Source organism: Gallinula chloropus (assembly GCF_964237585.1).
Source record: "Gallinula chloropus genome assembly, chromosome: 22".
NCBI lineage: Eukaryota > Metazoa > Chordata > Aves > Gruiformes > Rallidae > Gallinula > Gallinula chloropus.
In genome coordinates this window covers 9,544,707-9,559,640 of record NC_140107.1, presented here as the reverse complement: position 1 = coordinate 9,559,640, position 14,934 = coordinate 9,544,707, and the positions used below count along the sequence as shown (strand labels likewise).

Genomic DNA, 14,934 nt, shown 5'->3' with positions numbered 1-14,934 from the left:
TGGGTGCCAGTGGCTGTAGGGCAGCTTTGCTCGCTTGAACACCTCTGCAGAAAGAGAGGGTGGTTGAGTTGGTGGGTTCAGCACCTCTGGGGGTCAGTTTGGGGGCCAGTTTGGTGACTTCCCTGTGGTTTGGGTCTCGTTTTGTATCGCTGCAAGTTGCTGACTGGCTTTGCATCTACGCAGCAGAGAAGCGGGGGGGCTGTGAGTGCGCAGCCCCTCGCCTCAGTGTAAGGAATGGGTCAGGGTGAGGTGGCAGAGGTTGAGGGGCGAGCAGCTTTTGGGAAGGGAGGAGGACATGGGAGTAGTGACTCGGGGTACTTTTGGGGAGGCAGTTGTGTGTCACTCAGAGGACACGAGGTGACATCAGTACGTGCCTCCCCAACAGGTTACTCAAAGCAGGGGTTACCACAGTGGGACTGAACCCAAAACCACCCCAGGGGCTTTGCAGGGGGGTGGGGGTCAGCCACGGCAGGGCTCTACCTGCCCGTGGGGGGGACACCCCTGGCACATCTCCTGGGGTGGGGTGACTGGGTGACACCTCCGGGGCCACTCAGCATGGTCAGCTCGGCCGCGGGAAGGGGCAGGAGCGGCACCGCCTTGCAGAGTTGGGGGACAGCGAGGGGAAAGGTGGGGACAGAGCGGGGATAGTGCGGAGAAGAGGGGACAGAGGTGGCGTCAGGGGGATAGCAGGGGGCAGGTGGGGCAGTGATGGGGAGAGAGGCATCGGTGGGGATAGCGGGGAACGGGGGTCAGCAGGAGCAGCGGGGGGACAGCGGGGGGACAGCGGGGGGACAGCGGGGGGCAGGAGGGTCAGCGGGGGGGGCAGCGGGGGGGCAGCAGGGGGGCAGCAGGGGGGCAGGAGGGTCAGCGGGAGGGCAGCAGGGGGGCAACGGGGGGGCAGCAGGGGGTCAGGAGGGTCAGCGGGGGGGCAGCGGGGGGCAGCGGGGGGGCAGCGGGGCCTCCGTCGCGCCCGCCCCGTCGCGGAGCCGCCACGGCGGAGTCTCGGCGCCAACTAGCGGCCACGCGGCCGCACTGCGGAGCCCGCGCATGCGCGCTGCGTCCCCGCACATCCCTCCCGTGTGCGCCCCCCCACTCCCACTCCCGGCCGTACCGGGGAACGGGGCTACCGCGACGGGGACGCGTCGAGCCCCCGACAAACCCCAGCGAGGGGCCGCGGCAGCCCGGCCGGTCCCCCCCACCGGCAGGCCTGTCTCCTGAGCGGGGTTGGTGTGGGTCCTCCCCCGCTGCCGACCCGGGGGGGCGCAAAATAGAACTAAACCGGCGGCCGCTTTCACCTAAAAAGGGCAGGACTTCGGCGCCGGTAGCCGCAGGAGAGGGCCCGACATGTGGGGCTGGCGGCTGCCCCCCCGGGGCCGGTTGGGCTCGGATTTGCCCCCGGCACCGGCTGAACGGACCCGGCTCTGCCGGCGCAGCCACTCGCGTTGCCCCGGTTGTTAACGGGGCGCTGCAGAAGTGGGAACCTCCTCTCATCTGAGTTTAAAGAATAATAATAATGATTTAAAACATCCATTTTCTTTTCTTTAGGACGAACACGGGGGGGTTGGGGGATGTTACGAGCAGCGGGACGGGCTGAGCACTGCGGATGGAGGAGGGAAACGTTCCATCAGTTTGCGGAGGGAGTTCGGGAAAAGGGGGCAGTTTTGGCGCTGGGGGTTATTTTTATTTGGTTTAAGGAAAATTGCGCTCGCGCCGCGCGGAGCCGGGAACGCTCCGACGGGCCGTCCCGGTCCCTAAACACCGCCGGGAGCGCTCGGAGGGAGCTCAGCCCCTCGCCGGGGAACAGCCGGGTTGCGTGGGCAAAGAAACCTCCGCCTCGCCTCCCCGTTCTGCCCCCCCGCCCGCCCCGCGGTTCGCCGTTTCCGCGGCCGGGGCACCGCGGGCAGCCGCGGAGCGGAGCGAACTGCCGCCGCCGTTGTGTTCCCGCAGAGCCCGTGGCTTCGCCACGAATTTTCTCGTCAACGATTCCGGACGGAGCCGCCGGCCCTGCCCGCAGCCGCAGCCCCGGGGGAGCCGCCGGGGGCGGCGGGCGCTGCGGGCGCCCCGGGACCGCCGGAGACGGAGGCGGTTTCCATTCTTTGGGGGAGGCCAGAAGCTGGAGATCGGGGAGCAGCGGCTTTCAGCTCAGGGCGTGGGGCAAACCACTCCATACCGTCGGGGACGCGTCTGCTGGCGGGGCCCAGCGGTTCCCCCGCGGCCGCTGCCGTCCCGCCACGGTCGAGCCACCGCGGGGTGCGCGGGCTGCGGCGGCGGGAGCGCTTCGCCGAGGGGACGCGCTCCTTTCCCAGCCGCTCTGCACGGCGACGGCGGCGGCTCCGACCCCAAACCGGCCCCATCGCGCCCCAAAACCCTCCGCCGGCGGCGGCGGACAGGAGCCACCGGGGCCCCGACGTGCGGCCGCCCCGCCCAGGGGGGGGCCGGGCTCCGCGCGAGCACGCCCCGTTACCGGGGGCCACGCCCCCTTCTGCTGCGGTCACGCCCCGTAGTGCCGCGGGAGCCGGGCGGGGGGGCGGGGAGGAAGGCCCCCCACGGCCGCCCCATTGGTGCGACGGCCCGTCCGTCAGGGCGCGGCCCGCCCCTCCCGGGGCCGGCAGTAAATACGGTACCGGACAGCGCGCCTGACACTTGGGAGCTGGTTTTGGGGCCGTTCGGCGGAGGGGACTCGTCTGCAGCCGAGGGCGCCCGGCCGCGACGTGGCTCTGCGCCGCCTTCTTTCGGGGCGAACGGAACCGCAGCGTGACCGTCGGGGACGAGCCCCGGAGCCGGGCGGGAGCGGACAGCCCGAGCTCCTTTCCCTGCTCTGCCCCGCCGAGGACGGCGGTCTGCCGGGACGGAGAGAGGCAGCGCGGGGCCCGGCCGCCGCTGCCCCCGCCGCGCCCCGCCGCCGAGCCCCGCCGGGCCCCTTCTTGTACCCCCCGGCCGCGGCGGCTCCCTGACGCCCGCCGTTGTGATGCGTATTCCCGTAGATCCGAGCACCAGCAGGCGCTTCACACCCCCCTCCACGGCCTTCCCCTGCGGTAAGATGGGCGAGAACAGCGGGGCGCTGGGGGCCCCCGCACCGGGCGCCCGTGCTCGGCCCGAAGTCCGCTCCGTCGTGGATGTACTGGCCGACCACCCCGGCGAGCTGGTGCGCACCGACAGCCCCAACTTCTTGTGCTCGGTGCTGCCGTCCCACTGGAGGTGCAACAAGACGCTGCCCGTCGCCTTCAAGGTAAGTCCCGAGCACCGGGCAGGGCTGCGGCCGGGCAGGGAGCCCCGGTGGCTCGGAAGGGACCGGCTGGGCTCCGAGCGTGCCCTCCGCCCCGACCCATTCGCCTCCTTCCCTCCGCCCCTTTCACTTTAACTCGCTCCTGACATCACCTTCAAGGGAGCCCGGGTTATTATTTTTAATCAAGTCTCCGCATTGCCCCGCGGTCACAGCATCTTAGATATTCCGTACAGTTAGGAGCTCTCAGGCAACTTTGAAGTTTAATGAGAGTGGAGGTTAATTACCTTCCTGGGAGAGGGAGAGAGAGGCAGGGAAGGGAGATGTAATCTGCAAGAAGAAAGGGAACAGCTGAAGCACCGGGCTGCGCTGCCCGGGCTCTCCGCGGCCGCCCGGCTCCGCTCTGAGGGACGGGGCGACCCGATGGGGCACCCCCGGCCCGGGCATCCCCGCTGCTCCCCTGGGGTTCGGGCGAGGAAAGCCAAAAATCAGCGGGAGGAACGGAGTTGGGAAGCGGGAGAGTCCCGGGGAGCCCGGCGGCCGGGGCTGTGTTGCAAACCGGGTTCCCTCGGCCGTCCCAGCGCTGGGAGCTAATGGGGGGTTGCTCCCTGGGCGATGGGGAGCCGGGGGGGGGAGCAGGTGGGGTGTCCCTTCTCCACCCGCCGGCTGCGGAGTCCGCGCTCCCCTCCGCAGCCCAGCGGCGCCGGGGGCCGGAGCTCCGCGATCCCGGTGTCGGTCGCCCCGCACCCGGCAGCGCATTTTCTTTCCCCCGATTCCAACAAAATAAAAGCTCAATTTCCCCCCGGCGGGGCCGAGGGCGGCCCGACGCCCCGTCCCCACCCCTGGAAGCCCCTCGCTCCTTTTAACCCCATTTTTTAGCTCATTTTCCCCTTCCCCCACTCCCCAACCTTCCCGGGGCTCCGGATTGTTTTTGGTTTTGCTTTGGTTTTGCGGGTTGAGGGGGTAGGGGAAGGGATCCGTAGAGCTGGTTAATTCAGCCCGCGGTTAATTTCAGCCTAAAAAAAAAAAATCTAACAAAACCCCTCTGGTCCTGCCCAGGTCGTAGCCCTCGGAGATGTGCCCGACGGGACCGTGGTCACGGTGATGGCCGGGAACGACGAAAACTACTCGGCCGAGCTCCGCAACGCCTCCGCCGTGATGAAGAACCAAGTAGCGAGATTTAACGACCTCCGATTTGTTGGGAGAAGCGGCAGGGGTAGGTACCGGCCAGGAAATGGTTGGCCTTTTTATTTGGCTTTTTTATGTGAGAGAGGGAAGAAAAAAAGAAGGGGATGTGGTGGTGGTGGTGGGAAAAGGGGGTGTTTTTTTGTTTGCTTGATTTATTTTAACGGTGTGTTTCTGGCGGGCCGGTGGTTTCGTTGCTGCGGAGCTGAGCGTGTGATGCGGGGAGGAACCTCCGCAGCCCCGAAGCGGCTCCCGAGCGGGTGATGGGAGGGATGCGGCAGCCCCGGTTCTTCCCGGGGATTCTCCCTCCTTCCTTCTGCCGCAGTGTCGGGATCCAAAAACCCGTGCAGGGGAAAAAAAAAAAAAATATATATATATATATATATATATGTATAATTAATATATGTATTTTATATATATGTATAATTAAACCTCAACAATCCAACCCCAAAGCGGCCCCAAACCTCGTCGTAAAACCCTCGCGGTGGCTCCAGCCCGAATCCCTCCCCAGTTTCTCCCCTCAGCCCGGTGTCCGCAGGTGGATGTGCCGGGGCAAATCCCCGCCTGGCAGCTGGTTTAAAACCCCGAAATGAAACGGCTGAAGGAAAATACCGATGCGGTTCTCGGCACGCCGGGCGGGCAGCGGGCAGGGCTGCGGGAAGGCTCCTTCCTCCCCTCGGCCGGGGATGCGGGATGAGGCAGAGCTGCGGGGAAGCTTTTCTGGGCAGGTTCGTTCATTTTTCCCCACGTTTGTTGCGTGGAAAAGCTACGGAAATTTTATTTTCTGGCTGCAGAGCTGCCTCTGCCGTTTAACCTCACTCGGGTCACGCTGCTGGCTTTTTCCCTTTTATTTTATTTTTAACTAAAAGAAAATGTAATTAAGAAAATCGAGCTGTGCCATCCCAGGGAAGTGAGTTAAACCCCCTGAAAATACGGGGCGCCCGTGGGTGTCGAAGGGAGGGGAGCCCTGCCCCCCCACCCCATCCTCCCGCCCCATCCCTCGCAGCCGTACGGTACCTGGCTGTTCCCGGGGCACTTCGGCGTGGCGTGTCCTGTGCACACACAGACACACACACACCCCACACACACACCCCGAACCGTTCATCGGCACAAAGACCAGGCTGCCGTGTTTTAACGGGCGGGCGGCAGCGTCTTCCCAAAGGCTTCGGATGGGTCCGCACAGCGTCGGAGATCTTTTGGCTTCTCTGCATTAATTAAAAGCAGTGATGTTAGGAATTATTTGCATGTAATAACTGTTTACTTGTTCCTCTTTATGAAACTTGAATAGTTTACATTCTTTCATACATTTCCTTTTTCCTGTTGGCTCCTTCTCCGTGTTGCAGTTTCTTTGCAAACTCTCCTCTTTAACTGGTTGCAGGTTGATGGATGGAAAATGTTTTTCTTTTATGAATTAAGCTTTCATTTCTGTAATCAATTATTCTCTTAGGTTCTTTTCTTTCTGGGTTTTGGGGTTGTTGGTTTTTTTTTTTTTTTTGTCGTTGTTGTTGTTTTCTTTCTTCTTTTTTTTCTTTTTAATCGTCCTTACACTAATTTCCAAACCGAACGCAACCCAATCTCAGCTTGACTCTTAAATTCCTTATTAACTTCCCTCTGTAGTCCCAGGCTCTGTGAATATTCTCCTTCCTCAGGCAGAGCCCTGGCAAACACTCATTACAGCATTAAAACATCTCTGCTGCCTCTAACGGGCTTCGGACCGAGGGGCATAACTCAAGCACTGACTTATTATTCTTATTTTTTTTTAATATCTTCTCGTGGGATGAGGCTTTGTAATATTCGCAGAGCAATAACTCCGTCAAGGCTCCCCGGGGCTGGCGTGAAGGCGGCACGGTGGGGTTTCCTTGCAGTGGGAAGCGAGTGTTTAGCTCCCCGTGTGTTTAGTTCCCCGTGTGCGGCCGTGCTCTCCTGGCAGAGGGCTCTTTCGGACCTATTTAGCATGAAAAATCGTTTATATGGAATTTTTATTCACGGTGCCACCCTTGGCTTTCCCTTGTTTGGCTTCATCTCGGAAAGCCCGGTGCTGGTTTTGTTTACTCTGGCAGAAATCTGGATTTACTGGAAAAATAGGTTGGTTGGAGCAGGGCTTTGTGTGGATGTGGTGGGTGGGGGTGTGTATCCGAACACGCACAGTCCGTGTCCCTGGCCAGCCCACCCGTGTGCCCCTGCTGCAGCAGCCCTGCGCAGTCCCAAGCAGCGAGGTTCCCTTTTTCAAACCAACGCTTTAAATACACTTCAGAATTGGGGGGCATTTTTAATATGCTTGGGATCATTCCCCAGCGCCGGGAGCTGGGGAGAGCAGGTCCTTATCCCCCCACCCCTCACCCAAATTACCATCTCGATGTGCAAGACAAAGGGAGGGGAGAAGGAGCAGTTTCCCCCTATGCTGCGCTCTTAAAAAAAAACAACCCAACAAACAGCCCAACCCACAAAAAACAACACAACACCCCCCTCTTTTTCTTTTTTTTGCTCAGATGGCACTGTATAAAAAGACAGCCGAGGCCAGGGGAGCGCTGCGATTCCCGCCGCACCCCTTACCTGCTCTCTCGGCCAGATTATCCTCCCCCCCCGGAGCATCTCAGGGAGCCCCGGGTGCTCCCAAACCCAGCGGGGAGCTGGGATCCTGCCCAAAGCTGACAGCGAACGGCGGCTGCAGCAGCGGTGCTGAGCCACGGTGGGAATGAGTAACTTGAGGCCGGCTTCCCGAGAAGGCGGGAAGTGAGTAAAAAACGATGCTGAGTAATAATTGTCATTTTCGATTCATGGGAGGATTTTTCTGAGGGCTGCTAAGAGCTGCAAAATGGCCCGGCCGGCTCCACGCGGCGCCTGCTCTCCCAGGACAGGTCCTGGTGTCTGCAGCGAGCGGGGGACTGAAATGCAGGGGAGTTATTTCACGTGGAGAATCAACGAGAATTTAAAAAGAATTAAAAAAGCCCAAACCAACCAGACGTAGTGTTGAACCCTCGGTGCCTGGAAGTGTGGTGTGTCTCACAAGCTGGACGTGTGTGAACCCAGGGGCTCCTTCCCCTTGCTTGTCCTCTCACAGAATTTCCTAAAAAATTCTCTTTAATAATCCTCATCCCCACGCTCGGGTTTTGCATCCTTTTTCCCAACAAATACCTGTTTGTTGGTTGGTTTTTATGTGGTTGTGTGAGTGCCCCAGGAGCCTCCGTGCTCAGCAGGCTGCGGCAGCGCGTCTCTCCCAAGCAGGTTATTGGTGTGAACCCTTCACCGAGGGTTCTGATTTTATTTGGGAGGGCAACTCAAGAAATATTTGCTGTGCAGAAAACCAGCCGAAGGTTTGTGCCATGTTTAGACCCATTCTGAAAGCAGAGCTGGGGCAGGGAGCGATGCTCGCCAGTGTTTCCACCCCCCACTCTCCCCTGGAGAAACTCTCCCACCTGGGATGTTGTCTGGAGGAGATAATTTAATTTTCCCATTTATTCTTTCCCTCTTCTAGCTGTATAAATCTGGTTTGTTTTGCTGGGATGTTCTCAAACCCGACCTTGTAGAGAGATGATGGTCGGCATCTGAAAGCCCCAGTTCCTGAGGGGGAAATGAGGTGGTTTCTCACCGTGTTCGTTAGTGTGTGAAAGGCTGGGGGGGAGCAAAGGGTTATTGCAAGGGCATTTCCAGCCCGATTCCTGCTGGAGTTTATACCTCAGCAATATTCATCCTGTCCCTGGGGTGTGCAGACTGTCCCCAACACCCAAGGGCTCCCATCTCAGGGAGGCTGGGCGGGAGCAGAGGTCCCTCCTGGGGAACCTGTGCTGCTGGAGTGAGGGGTCGGGCACTCTTGTGCTCTTACAAAATTGGGCTCTAAAGACCTTTTTGCCGCTTTATCGTTGGTTTTAGTTTGGTGTTTTTCAAAAGGTGACAAACTAGGTGCACCAGAAGCATCCCTGAAAGCCTGCTCTTTCTCAGCAGAGCGCTCCTGCTCCCTGTCTGGGCCAGGAGCAAGGGACAGTCCCCAAAGCCATCGAGGCCACCCATCTGGTGGCTGCTTCAGTGGCCAGAGCTGGCTGGGCTTGGTTTTCATTGTGTGCTTTCCAATTCCTGGCTGCTGTGTGGGAGCTGTGGGAGCTTGGTGCAGCACACCCCCTCTTCCCCGTCCCCCGTCCCCCCCCCCCCCCCCCAAAAAACAAAAAACAACCCCACATAGGGGCCAAAGGCACTGAGTTGCCCAGCAAACAGCACCCGTTCCCTGCAGACTGATGCTCTGCTGGAGCATCCTGTGGGTGTCGGGACCCAACTCCATCCCTTGCGGAAGGGGTCCTGCATCCAGCACCACATTTCAGGGCTGGATTCCCATGGGAAAAGGGAAGTTCCATCTGAGCGGGGAGGCACCAGGTTGCTGCTGTGAGTGCAGGGGGTGGGTAGGGCCACTGGGCAGGAGAGAGTGGACCAGGAGACTTTTCCATCTAGGAGGGTCCTGGCCGCTGCTCAGAGCTGCGTCCAAGCCCCTGTCTGCTGCAACCAAGTGAAGCCCAACAGCCGAACTTTATGTCTGGGCAGGGATGGCTCATAAAATGAAACGTCGTGTGTGTTGGAGCTGGGTGGATGTGGGTACGTGTGTCTGTGCTCGCTGCGGTGGGAGCCTTCTGTTCCCACGAGAGCTGTACTCATGTCAGTATCCTCATTTCTCATTTTGTTTCGGTTCCCCCCCCTTCCTTAGGAAAAAGCTTTACCCTGACGATCACCGTGTTCACCAACCCCACCCAAGTCGCTACCTATCACCGAGCCATTAAAGTGACTGTGGACGGACCACGGGAGCCACGAAGTAAGTGACAAGGTTTATTTAGCAGCCACTAGCATGTGGGGGATGTTGGGGGGGGGTGCAGGGGGCTGAGCTCTCTGTGATCCAAGGATGCAGGGTGGCTGTGCGGGCGCTGTTTGCGGGGGAATCGAGGCAGCGATGGTGTGGCTGAGCGAGCCCCCCAGCACCACCCGCTGCGGTGGGCATGGCTTGGCTGCCTGTGGGTTATTTTCTGTGTGCCCCCCACTTCTTGCCTGGTCCGTGTCCAGTGGTGGAGGAAAAACTTTTGTAGCTCACAGCAGCTGGGACACAGGGAAGGTGCTTTGTGTTTAGACTGCAAAAAATACAGAGGGCTCCAATCTGGAGGTCGCAGGGCATTTTTGGGGAGGAGGGGGGGATGGTACAAAGCCGGAGATGCTGTGCCTGGCTCTGAGGGGGGATGACTTGCTGATTATTAAACTGAACGTGTGCCGGTTTCCTCTGCTCCGTGCTGTATTTGCCTGTCTGTCCGTGTGAGCTGGGGAGAGCTCGGCGAACACCTACCCAGGGTTGGTTATCGGTGGTTTCGCTTTCGCGTTGTCAAAGGCTCCGGCTGGCAGCGGCCGGGGGCTGCGTTGATTGAGAAAAACCCAAAGAGACGATTCAACCGCAGAAATGCCGCCTCTTGTTTTGATCGAGTAGGCGGGAGCCTGCTGGGATGCAGGATGGGTGCCTCTTGGTTCAGGGTGGCTCTCTGCAGCTGCAGACCCGCCGTGCTGGGGTGGGTGTCGGTGTTGGGCTGGTTGGAGTTCACCTTGGCATCATCTGAGGGGTGCGGGAAATGCTCCAGTGCCATCAGCTGGAGGAGTTTCCACCTTCCATGGGGGTTATCAGCCCTGTGGGACACCCTCGGTGAGATGAGACCTTGTCCCCAGGGCCCCCCTGTCTCCGGTTTTCACTCCGGCTTTGCCTTCCTGCTCGCTCAGCGCCGCCCCAGGGACTATAAAGCAGAGTTTGTTCCCTTTGCATGTAAAGCTGCCGGTGCCCAAATTGAAGGGAAACGGTTTGATCCTTCTAAATATGCTTCAGAAAATATTTTCTGTGGATGCTGTGGCTGGGCCATCGGGCCCCTTGATGTCCAGCCAGGCGGAGGCCGTTAACCTCGGCGAGGGGTTGATTTGCATGGGGGCTCGTTGGATTTTCTTCCCCCTTGATTTTATTTTTTTTTTATTCTGGAGCGCTGGAGGCTTTATGGGAGCTGCTGCTTTTTTTTCTTGCAGAGCTGACATCCAGGCGATGCAACACTTGGTTTTCTCTGAGGCCAGAAGCACAAGGCAGGTCCCTGTTGTGGGGCTGCGGCGGCTGCGGCGAGCAGACGTGGGTCGTGGTGGGTGCTGCAGCCAGCGGGAACGGCTCGGCTGGGTTGGGAGGGGAAAGGCGGCAGGGTTTGGGCAGGGAATTTCACAACTCTCCCAGGTCAGGAATAGAAACCGAGTCTCCTGACTGCCGGCACAGCCCCTTATCTGCTGCATCAGATTGCCTTTCTAATAATAATAATAATCAGGAATACATAAATAATAATACAAGGCGAGATAGTTGCTACTCTTAGCGTTCGGGTTGCTCTGACTTCACCGACAGCCAGCGCTCGCCAAACCCCCACTGAATCATACCTGCTCCTCCTGAATTTCAACATCTCTGCTGATCGCTCCTGATCTTTAATTTAAATTTTCTGATACAGAGGTGAAGGCTTCGCAGCCAGGCAGGGAGCTGGGGGTGCTGAGCCGTGGGCACGCTCGCCCTGTGCTCCTTGGGTTGGGGCTGTGCCTCCTTTTGGCAGGGTTAGGTAAAACTGGGGGGATGGTGCGGCTTGGCCTGGCTCTGGCTTGGAGTGCCCGAGGGATGCCCTCCCTGGGATGCCATCCCAGGCTGCAAGGTCAGCAGTTTTTGTGCACCTCAAAACATTTGTGCTAGAGGTGTGGGCTCCTTAAGGAGATCCATGGTGTTTATTTGCTGCTTACACCCTTGCCCTGTGTGGGCCCTGTGTTCATACACTGCCGACCTAAGAGTCCAGACCCAAGCAGTTCTGTGTTCAGTGGGGTTTTGGGGTTTTTTTAGTTTGCTTTATTTTTTCAGATGATTGTAGATCTGTTGGCAGGAAAGGTTGTATTTTGATTCCCAGTTTCACCCTTGGCGTTAGGTTTTCTCATTGATGAAAATCCAGTGATGCACTGGGAGGAAAAAACCATATGCACACGCACCCCCCACACACACACCTACCCCCCCACCCCCCAACCCCCCCCCCCTTGCCACACTTCTTGCTTTGCATGCAATGGAATTAAACCAGAAAACAAACACCCCTTTGCCTTCCCTCCCTGCAGCCCTCGGGTGGGGAGACCTGGGCTGCAAAGCCATCTGGGCTGGCTTCCCAGGGAAGTTACAGCTGGATGGCTCTGTGGTACGGACTGGTGTGCCCAGTACCTGGCAATTGGTTCCAGTAAAGCCCTGGTAAAACCATAGTGGGGCCAAACACTATGGCTCACGTGGCTCTTCCCCATTTGGCTTTGGGAGGCAAGAGCTGCCAGCAGTAGCTGCAGTGTTTTTGTGTGCATATATATATATATATATATTTACACACACACTCTTTTCTTACATATATTTGTCAACCCAGATGTGTGTGTGCAGGACAATGTATGTATTTCCCCACTTCTTGGCTGTTGGAAGGGAGTGGGACACGGTTTGTCAGCTCCAGTTGGGCTGGATGTGGGGCTGGGAGGGGCTGGTGGAGCGGACAGAGAAGCACCCTTAATGTGGAAAGAATTGGCTGTTTGTCTTGGTATCCTGGGAAAGCCTTGGGCATCAGCTTTAGATGCGGCAAAATTCTTCCAGAAAATGTTCTCGTGGGGTTTTTTGGGTCAGAAACGCGACAGGCTCCACGCCCCACCTCTGAGCACCCCATTCATCTTCCACCCCTGGCCCATCGCTTCATCTCAGCCCTTGAGCAAGCCTTTCAACTCCGGGCTGCGCCCAGAAAAGCTTCTGAGGAGTCTGAAATCGAGTTGAGATGGGTGAGAAGCCGCGGGGTGGGGGGTGTGTGAGTGACACCCAGAGCCCCTCACAGGGCTGGGATAAACCTGGATGGGGGGTGACCAGGAGAGCTGGACTGTGGTGTTGAAGGTGCCCAAAGCGTGTGTGTTTGCAGGAGCCGCAGCACAGCGAGGAGCAGTGTGGTGCTGTGTGTGGGGCTGATAAGGGCAGCGGCTTTGGCCGAGCCACTGTGGCTGCTGCAGTCCCTGGGCGTCCCTTGTGCTGTCATGCAGGCTCCCCCCGAGCTCCCTGCTCACTCCAGGGCTTGTTGGGTTTTCTCCTTGTGCTCTGGCTCCGTCCTGTTGGATCTGCAGAGAAACAGCCCCTTTTTTCAAGTTGACACCTTAGCTCTAAACAAATGGCGCAGCGGGTGCCAAGTGTTGACATACTTTGTACAAACAGGAAGTAATAAAATATTTGAACTTCCTGTGGAATTTCCTTCTTTTTTTGTTGGTTTTGGTGTTGTTCCCCCTGCCCTCCCCCCCTCCCCCTTCACCCCCTCCTCCTTTCTCTACAACTCTTTATTTAGCCAGTGCCCGACCCGGCCGAGCTGCAGCCCTGGTGCAAAGCCCTCTTGCTGCCTGCAGAGTAACCCATGTGAGGCAGCACATGGGAGCAGGGAGAGTGGAAAGCAGTGTGGGGATGTGGTCCCTGTTCCTGGGTACATGGAGCATCCCAGGGCCTCCCCCACCACACCTCCCTGCCAGCCCCTTCCCCATCCCCTCTTCCCTGCTGTCATGTTTGCTCTGCCCCTTGCAGTGCCAGCCCCTTCTGCCCATCCCCAGGGAACTCATGTGCAAAGTCTTTTTTTTCCTTTAACTGCCCGCCCCCTGCCCCCCCCACTCTCTTTTCTTGCTGCTGTTCAGACTCCCTTAACTGCCCCCACCCCCCTTTCCAAACCTCCTTTGCCCTTACCCCCTGGTTTCTGATCCCCACCCCATCCCTGCTGTCCCAGCCGGGGAGGTGGGAAGGGAGTGCAAGGCAGCTGTGCAGGGCCGGGCAGAGCCCTCTCCACTTGCACAGTGAGGGCTCAGACTGATTTGGGTGTAAAGATGCTTTCTGGGGTTTAATGCTGCCTAAGTTTGGGTGATGGGAGATGGTTTTCTTCCTGCTCCTGCCAAGCAAAGTAGGTGAGTGGAGGAGGGAACAGGATGCTGCAGCACAGCACTGGGAGTGCAGCGCTTGCTGCACTGCACAGACCCCCCTGCTCTGGCTTTGTGGTTTGGTTTTATCCTGTATGGGGCTGAATGATCCAAAGGGTGGAGATGGCAGGGCTGGAGCTTGGGTCCCACGCCCTGAAGAGTGAGGAGCAGTGTGTCCCTGAACCCCTCATTGTCCCCCAGCCACAGCAGCAGTGTGAGTGCTCTTGGAAGTGCCGGTGATGGTGGTTGTGTCCCTGCCTGGCTGATTTTGGGTGCGTGTGTTGGATTTGGTGCTTTTGATCGTGACCCCAGTTCCTGTGACCACTGTAAACACCCATCGCGTGTCCCCAGGCTGCAGCATCTGCTGGGCTTGAACTGGGAGGAAGAGGGGGGCTCGTGGTTGGGCTCCCCAATTGCAAGGGCATTTTGTATCCCCTCTCCATCTCATCCCCACAGGGTGTTTCTGGCAGGGCCCCATCCTGAGCAGGCACAAGTCCCCTCCATGGCCACGCTTCCTCCTGCGAAGGCTCCTTCCCCCCATGTCCATGCTGAGGGAGCGACGGGGCAGTGCTGGCAGCGGTGTCACCCCGGAGGGGACAGCCGGGCGGCCGCTGCTCTGGTTAACCCCAGCACCCCGTTTCCCCTCGCGCGGCACGTAGCCGGTGGGTGGGAAGGCTTCTCGCCTCCCACGGGGCTCCGAGTCGTTTCCAAGAACCGCTGCGTTTTGCTTTCATGTTTTCGAGCACCTCGGCTGGGTGAGGGTTTCCCTCCCCACCTGCCCCCCCTGCATGACGTCAGCCTGAGCCTGGCCCCACATTTTTGGGGGTAAATGAGAGTTGGGGACATGCAGAGGAGTGAAATGCCGCTGTCTGTGCCTGGGTAAGGTGTCAGGGGCATCTGTGCTCCCAGGGTGTGGGGGTGCTGGCTGACCTGGGGCACCCTGTGTGTTGGGGGGAAAACAAAAACGAAAAGATGTGGGGGAAAGTTTGACTATAAAGGGGGGAAGTCCTGCCCCAGGGGGCTCTGTCACACAGTGGGGTGCTGGGGTGGCCCCAGGACAAGGGCGCGTGTGGCCCCGGCTGCCTCAGCACTTACCGGGGATGACATGTACCTCGCTGTGGTTTCTCTATCCATCTTGAAGCTGCACTGATAAAAGCAGCACCCTGAACCACCCCGTCCGGCACTGGACCCACCAGCCCAGGCACACCTCAGCACCACTGCCCACACCCCGTATCTCACTGCCTCCATCTCTGTTCTCATCCCACGCCCAGCGTCTCGCTGGCCCCAGCTCCCCAAACCCCGGCGCGTCCACAAACCACCACAAAACAAACATTTAGCACTTTTTTTAAATGTAAAGTGTATCTCAAACTGATTGTTTTGAGTTCCCAGGGGTCTGTGCTGGGGAGGGGGTGTATGTGTGTGTGTGTGTTCCTAGTGAATGTTCCAGTTTGAGGCTAAAGAGAAAAAAGACTCACGGGTGATCTCCCCTGCTGCTTTCCCCATCCTTTGCGGCAGTAGAGGAGTCTGAGATTTACTACCAGAAGTAGCAA

At 58.8% G+C, this 14,934-nt stretch overlaps 1 protein-coding gene across 1 annotated transcript in view; it reads left to right on the top strand.

Moving 5' to 3' along the window:
• The window catches only part of RUNX3 (RUNX family transcription factor 3), a gene marked incomplete at both ends in the record, with an annotated part of 50,919 nt that overhangs the window by 12,401 nt on the left and 23,584 nt on the right, over nt 1–14,934 (top strand). The window contains 3 exons of the mRNA XM_084274357.1: nt 2,985–3,229; nt 4,283–4,439; nt 9,099–9,203. Of these exons, the coding sequence (XP_084130483.1) occupies nt 2,985–3,229; nt 4,283–4,439; nt 9,099–9,203 (507 nt within the window). The remainder of the gene's footprint in view (nt 1–2,984; nt 3,230–4,282; nt 4,440–9,098; nt 9,204–14,934) is intronic.